Here is an 18,898-nt window from a genome sequence, read left to right as displayed (position 1 = left end):
ATTCACACAGAGGAGCCTGCTGAACCAGTTAAAGAGACAGAAACTTTTTAATTAAAATGAGGTTGCAAAAAGACCGACTCAAATTACTACGTTCAAATGAGTAGAATGCTAACTAAATGCAACAAATAATCAGTTTGATTCATGAGGCTGACACCAGAAAGAACCATTCTGTGTCATTCTTGTATTTAGAGGATTTCAGTGGGACTCAGGCTCTACTCAGCACAGCTTTCAAGTCTCACTGGTAAAAAAAGTAGGAAGCCTTAATATTTATATTACCTTTACCAAGACATCCATTTTAAAATGTGTTCATGTATTAGCAAATAGGGCATGCAGCGACATCCCTGCATTCATCTTAAGACAGTACTCTCACTTAAATACTTATAAAATGTTACTACTGTTGCACACAATTGTGGATAATCACCATTCTAACCAACCTTGGATATGGGAACACAGAATTTTTCTAGGTACTAGTTAGAATTAGAAGGGATTTTCAAATAACATTCAAAGCAGTTTTTTAATAACTACTTTTTTAATCAGAACACTTTTCAATGGCATCTGTCAGCTATTATTAGGAAATAACCAGAACATTGTTATTAGTACCTGCACCAACACACACAAAAAATATAAATCAAAAGAATAAATGGAGATGTTCTTAAAAAAAAAAAGCAAAAATAAAAAGTCCAAACTCCTTCGCTTTGTGTGTTGGGCTTGATATTTTTTGTTACCTAGAAGAAGGCTGCTGTTGTCTGTAGCTTGTAATACATGTAAGTTGCTTATCAATGGGTTGCAGATGGGTCATCTTGTTCATGGTGGTATCACACTTTAAGATCTTTCACATTTTCCTCCTTTGGGTGGTTTGTCCACTGAAAGCTGGGGCACAGAGTTCTGGATGTGAATGGCAGAGGAGAAGAACCACTTTTCTTCCACATGGCCCTTGCCTTTATGGGCAAATTGTCTACTTATTTGCCATTAGAGACTACCTTCATGGGTTTAGGTCGCTTAAATGAATACAGCATAATATAGGTTTTGCCAGTATGGCTCAACTGTCTCATAATGGACTATATTAGCTATAAATGACATTAGAAAATGTAAAGGCCAGGTTGGATGGGGCTTTGAGCAACCTGGTCTAGTGGAAGGCATCCCGGCCCATGACAGGGGGGTTGGAACTACATGGTCTTTAAGGTCCCTTCCAACTCAAACCATTCTGTGATTCTATGACTCTGTGAAGGATTTCCTTTCAAACCTTTTCCATAAGCAACGAGCTGGCACTTCCAATGAAGTAAATTGATCAAGCTGATTCAAGAGCTACTTCTCCCAGGTTTAAAGGCCCAGTTCATCATGGCTCTAAATGCTGAGTTTAAGAGCAGGAAAAATAAAGGTTCATGGTTTGGAACAAGAAAAAATGTATCTTTAACCCACTTTCCCACCCATTCTTACTGAAATTAGCTTTGCCCAGGTCCTGAGTTTCTATGCCAGAAGGTGCACACACACACTGTTGGTCTGTGCTGACTCTTTGCAGCAGATGTCTGGTGAAGAGGTTCCCTTTGAGCATTGCCGGTTTCTATCCATGCAGATATGCTTCAAGCCAGTGCTCCCCAGAATCCTTCAGTGAACTGCAAGAACAGAAAGTAAAAAATCACTTATGGGAAGACAATATTCAACTTCATGGGAAGCCAACTGTAGTTTAGATGTAAAAAGAAGTAAATGGAAAAAATGGATTGAAAACCGCATGGACATCTCGTAGCCAACTCTGACTACAGGGAATGAGTTGAGAGGATTTAATGAAGAGAAAAAAATCTTTGAAACTTTGAAAATGTTTGAAAATTAAGTGTGTCTTTAGAAAAACCTAAATAAACTCTAGGTTTGATCTCTCCATGGATGTTGATTTGAAATGGTTGCCTATGCCCCCCCCTTGCATGCTATTACAGTGCAAAACTATCTTGTTAATTGATACTTACTGCAAAATATCTACAAAGGCTGTCAGCAAAGTCTTGCTTTTATACTCAATGCCATGCTTGTCACAAAGGGCTTTCACCAGAGGAGCTGCTTTCCAGTAGTTGTGTCGAGGCATTGTGGGGAAAAGGCTGCAGTATTGAATAAGAGAGAGTTATTTTCAGACTTCACTTGCACCACTCTCTATTCTCTCCGTTCAAAATATTTCCCTGCCCTCCCCAAGAAGGAGAGCAAAGGGTCTCCTGAGATGGTTTAAAGTGAGACTACATGGCCCTTCTTGCTTTTAAGTGCCCCATATTATTCCCACTCTTGTCCCCATAATCATACTCACTGGTGCTCAATTTGGAAGTTCAAGTGCCCAGTGAACCAGTCATTGAACAAAGATTGGTTCACATTGCATGTTGCATGGAGCTGGGAGGAAAAAAAGACAAAAGAAAGAAATTATTTAGTTTTTCTGCAAGTCTGATAATTGAACCCCTTCAATCATTACCCATCCTCATCTAGCATAAAAAGCAATTTAGTGTCAGGGATTGTAGCCATCATTGCCCTGAAGAATTAAACGAAGTTTAGATTGAAATGGGTTGTTGGGATATAGGTTAATTTAGCTAGCTCTTTGCTCAGAAAGAAAGGCTTCTTTGCTGGCATGCACACAACCCCAACTGTGATTCTTTTAAGAGGTTCTCCTTACATCTCGCACCTGGATGGAAAGAAAAGATGCCCAATAAAGAAACAAAAAACATTCTTCTGGCCTCCTCAAACCAGTACAAGTATATTAGAGTAAGATGAATCGTGCTCTAGAAATGGCTCTTTCTCTCCAATGAATGTAGCAGGCGTTCAGATGTAGACATCCAGATTTGGTCAGATGAATACCAGGCTGGGTCTTTTAATATAAGGAAAAATGCTTAGAACCCACTATGTGGGATTATACTGCTGGAGGTAGTAGAGATGTGAGTAAGGTTGTATTTACATATTCATTTTTATCAGACCTAAATTTTGTCAGATTTATTTTATCTGCAGTAAACCTGTAACCTGTAGGGTGAAAAATAAATGTATCCAGTCCCACTTTGCTTCTCTTTAGTTGGCCTAAAAAGGATATTGACTGCTATACCATCAGTGTTTTTTCATAATAGGAAGGGAAAAGTGTCGTGAAAAATATGTCAAAACCTTTCAGTGAAAAAACAGGATTTGTTTTTTTAATCTAGATGTACTGTTTCCAACTAAGGTTTTAAATGTCTTGACAACTACAGAAATGCATGCCTATTTAATGAATGGCAGGGACAAACCTCATTAACTCAGCATTAAAGGTAAGAGAATAACAACGTTGTCTTTGTCCTATAATGCAGAACTGCAGACCCACTCCTCCAGAAGAAAGGGGATTCTCACCTGCGTAGATACCCAGTCTTTGTTCTTATCATAATCAATGTCCATTGGAATGTGATTCATTTGCGTCACCCAAATAAACCAGTTACTCTCTAGGTACCTGGGCAGATAAACACAGAAACACTTATCAAATCTCTAATCCCATCCAAATTTACCATTAAAACACTTTCCTGAGTCTCATCTTAAGTAAAAGAGCACTTCTACGTAACTCAGGATTTTCGATTCCATCCCTTTGCCTCTTAACTTTTGGAGTTTCTTTCAAGAACCCCTCAATCTGTAGTTGCAGATGTCCCTGAGCAGCCACCACCACCACCCTGACCTTATACTGTTTATTCTTGGCTACTTATTTCTGAGAAAATTGTAGTGAGTATGACTAGCTTTCATTTATTTCCATTGAAGCTCAATATTGTTTACAAATACTAGTTATGGGGACTTTGGGTATGCTGCGTGTTACCTGGACAGCCAGTAGTATACCATGAAATTGTTAAATCCCATTAAAGGAATATACATGAGACAGACTCGGATGTTGAAAGCTACAATCAAGAACAGGTCCTGTAAAAAAAAAAAAAAAAAAGCCTTTGTTGATGAACTCTCTCCACTCCTTCCTCTCCCCTTTACTTGAACCGCAGCATAAAAAACGTTCTTTCTGTGATGCCTTACTCATCAAAAGTAAGCTCCACACCATCATTCTGCCTCAAGTTGAGTGTATCCCTGAAATATTCCCACAGAAATATTTTCCCACTTTACCACCAGTAACTAAAGACCAGGAAACAGCCCTGTAATCACACTCTGCCGAGGTCTGATAGTTTTCTGTTAACTTTTATTCAGCTGCTAAGAGGGTAAAAGGCCCCTTTAAAAATTTCTCCCTGGATCCGTTGGCTGCATTCCTGCTGCAGCAAGCCTAGAATCAGCCTTTTCTATCTTAAACTCCCCAATCACCTGAGTTGAAGGTTAATATAGCCACGGAGCAGTGACATTTTTGTAAAGTTTTCTAGCCAATGCAAGTAGTGCTTACCAACCACTTTTTCCTCTTGATTGCATAGTAGAATATAGACAGCTGGAAGAAGGGTATAATTGCAAGTGGTGCCAAAACTGAAGGAAAGAATGAAAACAGAGAGACATTTGTAATTTCACTGCATCATAACACTTACAGAATATTCTGCTGTAAGAAGAAAGATTCTTCTTTCCAGTAGAAGAAAAATTGCTGTCTTCCATTTAGACTGACTTTCACGTGTCCACATAATCTCCTGCTCTTTTCATCTCACCACTTCTTCATTTCTTTCCCATCACTTTCTTCCTCACATTTGATTCACTCCTATCTAGTACCTAACATCACATAATCCTAACAGAGAAATAAGGGGCAATTCCTCCTCATGTGAACCTTCTTTAACATGAAGAAAGCTTCCTGAAGCTGTGAGTTCAATGGGATTATCTTTAAAACCTTCATTTTGGGGAGGAGATGCGGTCAGGATTTTTAGGTGAAGTTCCTGCAGCACTGCAAGGAAGCGGGGATACTCACAGATGAAATACTTATGCTGGTAATTGTAAGGCATGAACTTCTTCTTCTTTTTTCCAAGCTGAAAAATGAAAAGACATTGTAATGGGCCAGTTGGAGACCTGAGAGCCTTCATAAGGTATTTCTTATTCCTGTCTAATGAATACATTGAGAGCTACCTCTTAATCTCGATCTCTCTAATTCAACCCCTCTTCTTGAAAAGCAGGTACTGAAGTTCCAAAGCAATGGAGAGGAGCAGATTTCATTTGAGCCTCTGTATCCAGATATCAATGTTATGCCAATGTCAGAACAGACGCCTTTTTTAGGAGAGTTCCAAAACTCATGGCAGGATACAAAAATGCTCAAAAATCACAAAAATGCTCAGAGGTCATTTGAATTTTGTAGGAGAAGTTTCTAGTGATGGTAATGAAAGTCCAATCTAACCAATTCCCTGTATTCACCATAGAGTGCTGAGACTATCAGTGCTGAGGGAGGAACAAGTTATTAACAAGAAAACCAGGAAACTTGGTGGGTGATGAATGCAGGAGGTGTTTGCTGTGAAAGCTACATCTGAATTTCTGTATCAGATGAGATAGGATGCAGACATTCCAGATTTTTGAGTAACAGAGGAGATAGTGGTCAGAAATTACATGAGCATTTGGATGCTATCCTATAATGGCTGTAAAATCATTTCCGCAAGATCAAAGTAGTGAACACTCTATAAAGACATCTGCCTTTTTGTTTGGCCGAGTACTTTGCCTTCAAGTACATGAAACAGCAAAGAGATGAAATATTTACAAAAAGCACAAACAAGTTTATTTCTTCACAGTGCATTTTTTCACTATTTGCACAAAAGGATTCTTAACATCATCTGCAAATTTTGTGCTTGTGATTCTTCAAAGGACAAAATAATGAGGCAAAGCAAACTACTTCCAGAGCTCCCCTCTTACTGAGAAAAAAAACTTGAACACCTCAAAGATGTCTTCACGGGATTGAAATTGAAACAAAACAAATGAACTGGTCTAAATGAAACCACTGAAATCCATTTTGCCCACCCACAGGGTGCCTGACCCTTTTCTGTTAAAAAGCAGGAAAACACGAGAACTCATTTCCTACACTTTCACTTCCATCGAAGCCAATCTAGCACAGCCAGCTCACTCTAGATGCTCACATGAATATATAGCCATGAATGAGCTTTGGGAAGATCACTGACAAAATCCCTCCCAGTTGCAACTAACAGTTTTCTATGAATAAGTATTTTGTACCAACTCCCTTTACAGGAGTCTTTCTGAGACAGCAGAGCCGGAATTTTCCTCATGCCTTGGAGAGTTGGAATTTCTTTGCTTATTACCAGCTAAAGGAGAGAGAGGCATTATTTTAAGAGGCTGGTTATCTAGCAAAGAGGCCATTTCATCACCCCATGAGTAAACAGAATTTTTACTGTTTTTTACTGAAATTTTTAATGAAATTTCCCTGTTTACTGCCAGGGAAAGAGAGGGCAAAAGAGACCTTGCCTATCCTGATGATATCAGAAGTCATAAGGATGCAGGGAGGGTCTGTTCATGATTTTTATTTTTATGAAAGCCGTAAAATTTGTGATTAAGAAATAATTTGCTATACTTGTGTTTTGTGCGTGGCAGCTATACTGGTCCTGAAGGATTTAGGTGCCAAACAGCTCCCAGAGCCAAAAGGACCCAGGGAGAACATCTGACTTACCATCTATAGGATCACTAAGAACTTCTAACACTAATGCAAGTGGATTGACTCATTCTTTGGCCTGCCTTCAAGGTGCTTACCCTGCTCTTCTATCAACACAGAGAACTTAAGCACTGATTTTAAGACTTTGCTTCTCAGGAGCTGATGCCTAAGCATCATAATAACCATGGGACTCAGACTGTGGAACACTTTGGGAATTATCATGAGTTTCTGCAGAAAGGCACAGTGTGGGTTGTTGTTATTAAACCTCGCTCTATAGCTTTCTGTCCTTAAAACCTTTGCTTCTCCAGGCGTCCCCATGCTCACCTCCACGGAGAGCGGCTTTCCCAAGCTGAACAGGAGAGGGTGCATGTTGAGGTCAGGGTCTTTGCGGAAGCAGTTGGGTTTGGCGTGGTGCTGGTTGTGCAGGTGATTCCACCAGCTGGCTGGTAATCCCTGCAGGAAAAGTTGAAGACCAGGGGTTCAGACTAGAACAATATCAACAATTGCATCACTATTTATCCACCTATTATTGATGGCTGCACTACACTTTCCTCACAGGTGATACTGCCTGATTGTAGGGACACTCCCAATCATTGCTCAGTCCAGATTAGCCCCAGAGAATCTTCCCACCGTGAGGCAATTACCTTCAGAACATTTATCACAACAATCTGCAGAAGTCGATTCCATTTAGGCTTCCTGAAGACAGAGCAGTGACCCAGATCGTGCTGGAACCAGCCCATCTGGATCTGGAAGACAAAAGGATCACTGAGGAAACAGAATCAGAGGGGCAGTGCATTCATCTGCCTCCGGAGTCTCTGTAACGTCATGGTGTGAGCGTGTCTTCCTTCTGGTTTGGGGAAGAAACACGACCTGCTGTCTTACCTGCTCAGTGCTGAGACCTTCCTTCCAGGCTACTGTCCACTAAAGCTGCTCAATACCAGAAATTGATTTTATTGGAGCAGCTAAAGGGAAAGCAGCAAAGCATCATTACAATTAATTTGCCTGTTATGGCACGGAAGTCTTTTGCTCCCATTGCAAACATATAATTTCCTAGTAACCAGCTAGAAAGTGTAAGAATTTCCAAATCCATAGCTTCATCGCATTTCATATTCTCACCGAAATACAAGAATGTTCTCTGATGAATAACTGCCTTAGCAGATATTAGGCAAATACAACCAATTATTTAAAAGAGTGAGTTACTCTGCACTTGTTCCATGGATGTTTGAGCAAACCTAAGGTTTCAGTGCAAGTAAGAAAATCTTGCTTTCTTCCTCCCCTCCTTTTTCCAGATAAATTCCCTGCAATTTCTCCGACCTAAAGGCCACAAAGTCCTATTCCCCCCTTCCCTACACCGACCTTGACATGTATCATGCCCTTCTATGATTCAGTTTACTAATCCAGCAGAAAACTGTTCAGGGCTAGTGAGTGTAATTGGCTCGTAAAGGACCCAACAAACACCAGAGCCATCAGACAGTAAACAGAAGGAACATGGAGCCAAAAGTGGAGTTCAGAGTGAAATATTCCCTCTTCTGCTGGGATAAGTGATTAGATCAGCTCACCCCATCTTGTAAACCTGCCAGCTCCACAACACCCCACCAAGGCTAGTGAGCAGCTTGTCAGCAAAACAAGATTTACTGGAGGCAACAAAAATTGTGATGTAGAACGTGCTTGTTGCCTTCAGCCAGATAACAGGATCTAAGAAGAGGCAGAAAAGCAGTGACTGGGATATACACATTTCATTAATCCTCTCCATCTGGAAGAACCAAACATATCTGCAGCGTTGGACAGCTGTCAGCAGTTTACCTGAGCAATGGTGAAGAACACCATGCCAGCCAGGAAAGGCACGAAGGATATCCCAAAGTACCAGACCGTGAGCCAGGATGCAGCATCCAGTACCACAAAGTGAAGGAAAATCAGGAAGAAAAAGACGTAATTTGGCCTCAGAAGTCCCATCTTCTCAATGGTGCAGCGCAGCTCACGGAAATCCTCTAAAAGTGATTTCTGTGGGTAAAGTGAGTATTAATGCAGTGTCTACTTTGAAAATGTAACCTAGCAGACCCAGGAATCCCAAAGTAGCCATGGAGATATTCTATCAGAGGGGGCTCTGTGCAAAAATGAGCACGAGATCAACAGATCTTGGTTTTGCATTGACACTGGAAAACAAGCTGTGACTCTTGCTCAAGCTCTGTGACTGAGCTATCACAATGGGAAGAACCGACCACAATTTGGGACTCTAGGGCTCATTCCTCAACCCCAGGTGCGGATTTCGTGATTCCGGGACGGTGCATGTTTCCATGCACTGCCAGCTGCCTCCCCACCACCCAGCCTATGGCACAGCGTCAGGCATGCTGCTTCAGAAATTACTTCTGCTAGCACTCTTATTTTCCCTCTCCTCCTATACTGAACCCCAAGCCGTTCCCACAGCTGGATTCTAGGACACTCACTTTTTTATTAGACTCAAAGCTGGGTTGATCTGGCGCCAACTCCCCAATCAGCAGAGATTTCAAGTATTTTTTCACCAGAGTCTTATCATTGTGAAATGCTACAAAGGCATCCTGAAAAACACACAAAGGGGGTTAGAAAGGGTATGTGACAAAACACCAGATGCTGACCCTCTCTTTTTTCCAGGTCTTTAATGTAATACATAATCCACTTCCCTTTGTCCATTTTTGTCCCTTTGGTTGCTCCTGTTGTTCTTTGCCGTCAACTGGAGCTTGGCCCAAGGAAGCTGGAGAGGTTTCAAGAAACTAGATTTCACAAAAGTACCTGGGTGAGGCTCGTAACGAACATGAAAGTGCTTGATGAAAAACTCTTTGCAGAGGGAAACATGCTCTTTCATCTGCTTGTTTCAGCACAGTCCTTCCCTAGAAGGCTCCAGCCAGCAGCCCTGCCCTGTGGATGGGAACCAGGAGCAGGAAAACACGTCAACGACTGAGGTGTGTCTTTGCCATGCTTAGGATGATGTTTTTAAAATCCTGTCTTTATTACACTAGGGCCATAGGCAATATCTGCTGAAGCTCCATACGCAGCAGGATTACCTGGGTATCTCTTACAGTTCCCTGTCAGTTTTCAGACTGATTGATGTTTTGGGGAACCGGGTAACACTAGTGACACAATCAGGTCTGTCCAGGAACCGTCTGAAATACCAATTTCAAAATCAAATATAAACTATGGAATAAAGGATGAAATGCCAGATAAACCAAACCTCTTCTTTAATTCATGTCCTCAGTGAATTTTCCAGAAGAAAGGTAAAGAGCCTGACCATACTCTTTTGTCTTCCAGAAAGAGTAGATATAACAAAATCCTCAGTGCCTGAGCAGCCAGGTACTTGCTGATTTTGACTCTGAAAATCCTTGTGGGTTGTCATGGCACAAAAAAAAGTCTGCACACATCTGGTCAGGATTAAGCCCCTGGAAGAGGACAGAGGACTTCCCTTGTGCAGTCTGACATTCCTCTGGGGTCTCTTGTTCAGAGACTGTCTACCTCTGAGTACTTGAGGCTGGAAGCAGTCAGAGCAAGGTGGCTTTTTGGACGGCTGAGCTTTCTACAGATATCCAGTGGCCCTTTGACACAGTGACAAATGAGTAACTCTGTCCAGACCCAGTGGACTGGGGAAATGTTTCCATCATGATTCTGTGCCCCTCAGCCTACAGTTTTTTATACATTTTTATGTAGCTCCCTCTTGTGAGGAATTCAAAAACTGAGTCAAGCTGTAAGTATCTGTACTGCAGCTTCAAAACAGCAGTTCTATCCACAGTATCAGCATCACAGATCCTTATCACAGAAACACAAGCCTTTCAGTCCTGCAACCTGTCTTTTCTCCTCCCTGCTCTTAGGCCCTTATTATCATCTTATGAGAGATTAACTTTAAGGACTACCATCTGCAACGCACCTGACCTCCAACATTTGGCATCAGTGTAATGTTCTGCAATGCGTATTATCTATATTTGCAAAGTAAGCCACACAGAGGAAGAAAATTCTCACAACACATATATATAATTATGATCTCTAGAGGAAGATAATTCTCACGATATATATACAATTATGAGCTCTAGCATAGTCAAGAGTACTTGGAAAAAAATCCTGCATCCTGACTTTAGGCAAAGTCATGAACCAGATGAGCTTCTGAGACACCTTCCAGTCGTGGTTTTCTGTAAAAGTGTCTATTTCTCAGAATATATGAACAGAGCAGCATTTTAAAAGCAAAAAGAATGATAAAGATTAGCAGAATAAAAATCGAGAGCAAGACAGAAGAGTGTCATTGTAATGCAACATAAATCCACAGTGTACCCACAGTCTGGACTACTGCATGTAGTTCTGGCCCTTCTCTCTTCAAAGGGATGTAACACAACTATACATAGCAAAAAAAGATGAAGAGAATTCTGGCACAGCAGTGGGTAATGAACTTAAACAGAGCTTTACAATTTGCACAGCAGGTAATTCTGATCTTGAGGGTAACCCTGACCTTGAAGGTAACCAGAAGGGCATTTTTACAGATGGCACAGACATGTGCAGTACATTATCCGACCCGGCACGGTGCCAGTTACCACCAGCGCTCTCCACCGGAGCCCCACCATGTCATCCTGCCCTGCCGATGGACCCACCTTCCTCCACCAGCCTCCTAGACCTTACCGTAGCATCTTGGCCAGCATAGTGGCTAATAACTCGGCTGCCTCCAGGGTGGTGTTTGGAAAACTTGCTGACATCATAAACCTTCCTGTCAATCACCAGCCATTGCTCCTGACTTTGACCGCGGCCGTTGTGGCTTCTGATTTCTTCCCAAGTGAAATGCTGTAGAAAGGCTGAAACAGGTTGCGTCCCCTTTTCAGTGGAGCCAGTCTGTGGAGCCATCTGTACTGGTAGATGTGCGGTCAGCACTGAGGTTCACCAGTCTGTGTCCAGGCAGTGGGTGAACCATCTCAGCCTGCCCGTTATACAGTCCCACTCCAAGCCACTCCCTGGGCTTCTAGGGCTGGTTGGCTGCCCTTGCCCAAACACACGCTTCCACAGCTCCCTCCTCTTCCACGGTCACACCAGACACTTCGACACACCCTCGAATAAAAGCCCTGTTCCTTCTTGTCCTTTCTGAGTTGCCTTTGGAAGGTCTGACTACTTGTGAGAGCTGTAAACTACTTCACTGAATACAAATATGCATAAATAGAAAAACTCAGGAAGATTACCTGTTATTCAGTTAAATGAGATGGCAAAACGACAGAAAGGACTAATAAGTGAGCGCCTTCACAGAGCATTAGGAACTGGGTAAGGTAAGCTGCTAACTTGCTTCCATACTGCTGAGTCAATATGGGGATTAACCAGAAAAGAAATCCGAGGAAGGCTGCGGACAGCTTTTCTGCAGCAAATATTCAGCGACGTTATTAGAAAACCGAAGCACTTTCAGCATTCTGTAATCCTTTAATCAGTCACTAACGTCAGTAAATCCTGCATTTACCATACAGTGGAGCTTCATAATGTCATACAGTGCCAAAATGTAAAGCTGTAAAGGAGCCTGCGTGGAAAGCCAAAAGCTGCTATTAAATGTTTGCTAACATCTCGTATTCAACTGTAATTCCTGCCTTCAAGGCATGGAGCCAACTTGTGTACTAACACAGTAAAACAGCAGAATGCTCCAAGGTCTGCAATCTCTCCACAACGTATATCTCAACGGTCTCATCACTACCCAAAAACTTCAGATTGTCCTTGGTCTTTGAAATTTTCTGTGTTGACACTGACACGCTAAATTCATGTGTCTGTCTTAACTAAAAGCATTGTTGATCAAAATACCACCAGAACAGAGTAAAGAAAGAACACATTAAGAAAACATTATTTATGTCCAGTTAATTTAGCTTGCGTATTAACAGTATTTTGCCTACAGTTTTTTTCAGAGTTTCCTCTGTGTAGTCCAGTCATTCAATCACCTCATTGTTCAACTAATTCATTCATAAGTCAACAACAGGCATTAAAAGATTTTGGGGTTGAGAACAACAACAACAACAACAATTGTTAACACCAAGTTTGGCTGTAGATTAGGAGTTTCTAAAACTACATTTAATGGTGGTGTTTACATAATTAACCTTATTTAAATATTAGTCTTGTAGAGCCAAAGTCTAAATATCTCTGATGTTCAGAGAGGACCTGCTGTGCAGTAAAGAGGTAAGAGTTCTCAGTTGTAATAAATAGCAAAGAGAAGGCAATGCCATGTTTCCTATGAAGTCACATCAATTTTGCAGGTGACCCAGAAAAAAACCAAGCCCACGTACATGAAATATTGCCCTACTTGTGATTTAGGATTCTCTTAATTCTTGTATTTTTTTTAAATCCAAAATTACTAGTCTTGGGTGCTTTTGAGGAAGGTACAAGCAGGAGGCAGATATGGTATAGTCTGTCCTCATTAGGTCTCCATCCTATCCCTTTATAATGCAATAGTGACTTAAATCCCGAATCACGAGTTCTCCACCTTAAGGGACCCTGGAATAGAGTTTACAGGATATTTGTGTTATAAGTGATGATGAGGCTTCTCAGATTACAGTTATTTTTCTTAGCACACTTTGTGCGAGTCTCAGCCCGCAAACACAGTGGCAAACGCGAAGTCTTGGGGTTTTGTCTTCCTTGTGTTTCCCAGTGACTTAACAGCAGCCCCAAACCAGTTGGGCAGACAGCTGAACTCTCACATAGCAGAGACATCTGCCTTGCATGGAGTGGGCAGTCTTTCTGGCTGACACAGAACTGTTAATTATGCAATTCTAATTCTTTACATAATGTAGCATCTTGCAAATTAATCAGTCAAGCCCCAAACAACTGTTTAAAGGTTTCTGACATGTGGCAATGGTTGAACCACCCTAGGTAAAAGAGAATGTGACTATTGGTATTCATTAGAAGGCAGTGATAAAAGAATGGGAGGAATAATTTCTACTGTGCTGTCACATTGTGTTTTGTAACACTTTATCTTGCTCTAAATAAAAGTTAAGTGTCCGCACTAATGATGTGTTCATGTTCTAGCAGGAAATATGTGTAGAGTCTTACATAAATCGTGTTCAGTACTTGAGGTGGTGGTAATAAAATACGCAGTAGTTGTTGCAAATTTCTGCCTATGTGTTTTTTTTATACACATGCAAAAAAAATTCGAGTTACTCCATAGCTGGGTGCAAGTACAAAAAAACCTTCCCATTGCCCTATATTCAGACTTGTAAATGCAGCAGCTACCTTAAAAGGAGTAGATAAAAATGCAGGTTTAGATTCTGGTCTACAAGGAGCTGGAGAATACAGGGCCAGGAACATAGTGGAGTGAACAAATATGGGATGTCTCTGCCTATAGACACACAGTCAGTAATCATGACTTTCCCTGTTGACACACACTGTGGGTGCCAATATCCACCAAACCACTGCTGTTACTTAGATGAGTTAAGTTTGGGAATTCTAAGATAATTGTCCTCCATATTAACAGTGTGCATAGTATTCCACATCTGAATTTATTTAGCATCAGATCCCATCCAGAGGGTCCTGTAATGCCCATTGCTATTACGTTAGATGAAGAAACCTCAAACAAGTCCTTTCCCAATCTGAAAGCAGAAGCTGTCTCTGTCTATACTATCCAGGTCACCAAACAAATTTCCGAGTTGCGTGGAAAAGCCCAGACAGTGAAAACGACAGACATACTCACCCAGAGAAACTATTGAGAAATTAGTTAGAGTGAATTTACACCACAGTCAGTGTTCTGCAACACCTACCCACACACAAGCCAAAATCCATGTCGTATGTATCTGGGAGCTAGTACACGTGCACAGAGCTATTGTACATCGCTGCTTTTGTCTCCTTGCACAGGCACATGACATTGTTTTTCAGATTTCCAGAAAGCCAGTACGTGACTTCTGAACAGGCAGTTATTGCATCAACATTTTTATCCTGTCTCACATAAATGTTCACAGTTTACACTTAATCTGCTGGAGATAAACTGGCACAGCACAGAGCGGTCCAGAAAAAAAATCTAGTACTAGGATGCACTGAGGCATCTTGTTTCTAAGAAAATCTCTTGTTCCAGAGAAGTCCTCTAAGTTCTGAGTAATTTTGTCGTACAGGATGCCACCTATGGTTCTTTTGACCACCTTTTCTACAAAACCTAAATTTTGCATGGAGCCTGTCACACGTGCTGTGAGGATACCTACTAAGTGAGGCTCCTGGGCAAGACTGGATGAAGAACATCTACTTTATGAGCTGCAGAGTCTCACCCAGAAGGGTGAGAACTTAGATATGAGACAGACAGACAACTACGGCTTGTACATGTCTCCAGGGTTAGACATCAACAGTACGGAGAGTTTGAGAAGCGTGACCTGGAAGGTAATCATCTATAATTACGGCTGCACTTACCTAGGTAGGCAGACCTGAATCCCTCTGCCCTGCCCTGGCTGGTCTGAAGCCATGCTGGAACAGCACCTTCTTTGTGGAGGGTTTGTGGATGTTCTGCCCTGAAGTGGCTCTGACCTCTAAACACGGCAAGAAAACTGAAATCGTTAAAATTATTTTCTCTCCGGCACAAAACTTAATTGGGAATCCATAATTCAGGACAAGGCTACACTCTGAAAGATCTCCTCAATCTTTTCAAGAGACAATAACTTTTGCAGACTGCAAACTTTTGTTTTGAAGAAATGTTCTGGAGGAAAAAAAAAATCTAGTAATTATTTGCTTGGTAAGAACATTAAAAGATGCCATGTCAGTCAGGAGGAGAAAAGGACCAGGTTTTCCTTTTTTTATTATATTCTGAATTAATGAGACACTACCCTGTATCTCAGATGGGGCTACTTTTCAGGAACATCATGTACTTTCAGAAATGGGAAGAGAGACCAAAAGCAAAACCAAGCTTTTTTTTTTTTGCAGGGCACAGAGTCAATTTTGCAGTGGAGGCCCTCTTCTCTTCACTGCCTTGAGGGGTTTAGTTTGCTCAGATATTCCAAGTCGTGATTAACTTTGTTTCATTCCTTAATCCAGATACCAGTAGTAAGAACACATGGGTTTTTTTTCCACTGTGAAAGCAATCTTCATATCTTTTGCAAAAGAGAAAAAAACACCTGTGAAATACTACCATTTAGGTGGGTGCAAACTTTGCTTTCACTCCTAGCTTTGGGTTGCATTTTATGGGTAAACAGTAAAAAACCAAGATGGATGTCATTTTAATTATAATGAGGTGTAAAATTTGGTTCTGTAATACGCACTGTGAACCTTCTAAACTAAAACTCCCCTTGGAATAATAAGTTGCATTAAGACACTGAACTATATTACATAAATTTTTTGTGCTTCTAAGTTACTAAAACCCCTACACAGAAGATGCTACAATGCTGCACAATGAAGCTGTAAAACTTGACATGATTTGCTACTGCAATTCTGGTGTGACCTTCTCATACACACGTCACCTGTAAATACACACCCAAATTAATTTTAAAGAGGGTTGATATTAATCTCTTCAACAATCACCACGTACTTAATATTTTCATTTCATGTATCTCATTTAACCTGTGATTCCTATGAAATATACCCTTCACATCCACCAACTTCATGGAATTCAGAACCCTGGGGGCTCTTCTGTGGCTTTAAGATCTAAATTCAGCTGGTCTAAAATTACAAATTCGAAATTTAACAGCGGTTAAAAAGCCCCTCTCTCAAGCACACGGGTAGCATTATATATTGTTACAAAGAAGAAATAAGACACAGCATGATTTGAGCTAAAAATCTTAAATGCCTATAAGAAACTCATTTTGGTTTTGCCCACTGTCATATATTTGGGGTTGGTTTTCTCAGACTAGTCAGCATTTTTATAGCCTTTTCTGTGTTCTGTGCAGAGCACCCACTGATTGCAGACACACTTCTGAATGCTCTGGCTATCTGAAATTGCACGTCCACAAAACTACAAAAAGTGACCATGCTTGGAAGTTTTTTTAGTAGATGACTTGTGCAGCACCACTTAGGAACAACGTGGCATAAGCAAGGATTAAAACACCCACAGTGGTTCCACAGCCTACACACAGAGCACCTTCTTCTTTCTGTCCTTCCTGTGGGTCTTGGGCCACCTTCCAACTTCTGCAACACGAGGGAGGGATCCTGCAACAACTCGCCTCCTGCACTATTCGACCATAATTCAATTCTCTGGCCTTCACCATCTGTCTCCCGCACCGTTCTTCTTCAGACACATATTGGTGTATATTCTTAGCAGGGCAACATATGCATTTTGACTCAGAGATGTGTATCAAGCTTAAACTTCTACATCCTACCCTCTCCACAAGGAAGTCAGTTGCATTTTTCATTCTATGGCTGAAGAAGCTTTTGCTACTTGCTTTGATTTCTTTTGCAAAGTTCAATTTTCTTTGACACTTTAGCAATTCTTACTTGCACTTCCACAACCTTTTCCCTATTCTTTGCATTCCCAATCTACCTCACAGATAGTCCCTTATCAATCCAAAATGCTCTCCTGAGTTTGTTTCTCCCCTCCTTGCTAGGCACATAAGTCCCATAAAGTTTTATACTCTAAGACTCCTCCATACTCATGTCAGAGCTCCTTACTCTCGCTGACTGTAATGATTACTTTCTTTCATTTTTCAAACTTTGCTCTTAAATAAAAGCAGCAAAGGCTCAAGTCCGGTGTAGCTAAGCTGGGGCACGTAGCTCTGATGTGGTGCACATATACTCCTAACTGCCAGTGCTTTTCTCTCTGGTGGCGGATCATAACTTTTAGCCACAAGCTACTCTACCACTTCAGACAAAAATGGAATGAGTTCTGGACCCATTTCTAGATACTCCACAGTGCATGGCGCATGTGCAAAGGCAGAAGCCTAGCATGTTCAGGACCCAGGGACTCCAGACTGCAGCAATACGAACCGTTTGGTATTTTTCTGTCGCATTTGTTTTGCTTTTAATGTTTTTGGTAAGAACTATCATTGTCTAATGAGGGAAATCGCCTGTACCTCTCTCAAAACAAGGGAAGTGTGCAGAAGTGCTTTCAGATGCAGGTGAGCAGCGTGTTTACATGCCGAAGAGGGCTGACATACAGCTCAGCACAGGTCAAGAGCTGCCTGCAAGAAGACTCCAGCTGGAGTTTGGTTCTAAGAACAAGAACGTATGCCCTTCTTTGTTAAAGGCACAAGAATATTTAAGAGAAGGAATTGCCAATGTAGAGTGCTTTCATGTGATCCCTGCATGGCCTCACAGGTCTTCAGCATCAAGCTAGTCTTGAGAGTGGCTCATTTCAAGGGACAAAGGATACTCCAGATCTGTACGTGAATGTCTGGCTGATAAAGGAAAATGGTCAAGCAGCAGAAAAATGTTCAAGCATCAGGCAAATACCTACAATCCTTGTAAGCAACCTTCTAAATCTCCAGTTTGGAGTTAATACATGGAAGTTAGACCCCATTCCTGTTCTATTTCTAGAGTTCTTTGTGTTTGTTCCCGAGTTCTTGCTGGCTATAGCTCTTGTCTGTTGAGACAGTTTTTGGCAATGTCAAATTGATTATAGTTCTGGACATATCTCCAACAACTATGGTGAAATTATCTTTAAATTTTGAAAACCATATGCCATCCTACCTCTGTGTGATAATTCCTCCTAGAATGAGTATCAGGAGCTTTTATATCTGGGCAATCAAGTGTATTACTGAGCAGGCACTGTCTTGGCAATCTAGTGACCATGCTTCAGACCACCAGGTACTCCCTTTTGCAGGAGCAAGGTCTGTCTGATGTCAGTCTATTTCCACTTTCTCCATCCAGGTTTCCCATGAATTATGTAGTCTCCTGGGGTAGCATGCCACATTCGGTAAACATAACTGCGCAGACCTCTTCATCCCTGGAGAAACTAAGGCTTCATCGCTACCTGAAAATTTGAGGCAGCATGGAGTAGGTGTATGGCTTTTTAGATTCATATATGGGACATGTAGGTCTGTCTTATGACAAGAAGTTCAGCCACTATCCATTTTAATCAAGAAGGCATCGTGCTATCCCATTTTAAGTCTGAGACTAGAACATCCACCTGTCAGTAGTCAACTTCCCAAGTACGGTTAATTCTACAGCAAGTGATCTGAAGCAGCGTGAGTAAGAATTTTACCCCCCTAACATAGCCTTTGAGGACTGAGGCATTGCCAAGGCAATCCTGCTTTCCTCCCACATTACAGAAAGTCCCAGCTCCTTCTACTCCTGGGCCGGACCTCATTCTGGTTCTCTCTGACAAGTTCTTCATTGACAGGTACAACAGGCTGGAGTACACCATGGCTTCAGTTCCTCCAGTACAAAAATCTTGAACAAACTAAGACAGAAGAGGATCCTGATGAGTCCTATTGCTCTGATATGACTTTGGCAATTTTGCAAATTCTCTCTTTTCTATTTTCAGAAAAAAAAATTTCC

The 18,898-nt window shown here is 41.4% G+C and overlaps 1 protein-coding gene across 1 annotated transcript; it reads right to left on the bottom strand.

The window, feature by feature from the left end:
• Positions 1 to 1,544: 1,544 nt before the first annotated feature.
• On the bottom strand, positions 1,545 to 11,377 carry LOC104829427 (fatty acid desaturase 1-like). The gene is made up of 12 exons (XM_010563656.1): positions 11,159 to 11,377; positions 8,971 to 9,081; positions 8,330 to 8,527; positions 7,171 to 7,272; positions 6,851 to 6,979; positions 4,853 to 4,910; positions 4,349 to 4,425; positions 3,788 to 3,885; positions 3,337 to 3,433; positions 2,285 to 2,364; positions 1,959 to 2,084; positions 1,545 to 1,613 (listed from the first exon to the last, which is right to left on the bottom strand). Exons 1-12 carry the CDS (start codon positions 11,375 to 11,377, stop codon positions 1,562 to 1,564), a joined length of 1,347 nt encoding a protein of 448 aa, XP_010561958.1. The 3' UTR covers positions 1,545 to 1,561.
• Positions 11,378 to 18,898: the final 7,521 nt, after the last annotated feature.

This window comes from Haliaeetus leucocephalus, unplaced genomic scaffold (genome assembly GCF_000737465.1).
Source record: "Haliaeetus leucocephalus isolate CR32 unplaced genomic scaffold, Haliaeetus_leucocephalus-4.0 Scaffold173, whole genome shotgun sequence".
In the NCBI taxonomy this organism is placed as follows: domain Eukaryota; kingdom Metazoa; phylum Chordata; class Aves; order Accipitriformes; family Accipitridae; genus Haliaeetus; species Haliaeetus leucocephalus.
Note: the sequence above shows the minus strand (reverse complement) of the source record. Positions and strands in the feature narration are given on the sequence as shown.

Excerpts from the sequence above, each read along its gene's own strand:
- LOC104829427 (XM_010563656.1), bottom strand. The coding sequence starts at position 11,377 with ATGGCTCCACAGACTGGCTCCACTGAAAAGGGGACGCAACCTGTTTCA. Across the intron at positions 8,528-8,970 it reads GCTTTGAGTCTAATAAAAAA|AAATCACTTTTAGAGGATTT; the intron begins GTGAGTGTCCTA and ends CTTTACCCACAG. Across the intron at positions 1,614-1,958 it reads GCCTTTGTAGATATTTTGCA|TTCACTGAAGGATTCTGGGG; the intron begins GTAAGTATCAAT and ends CTGTTCTTGCAG.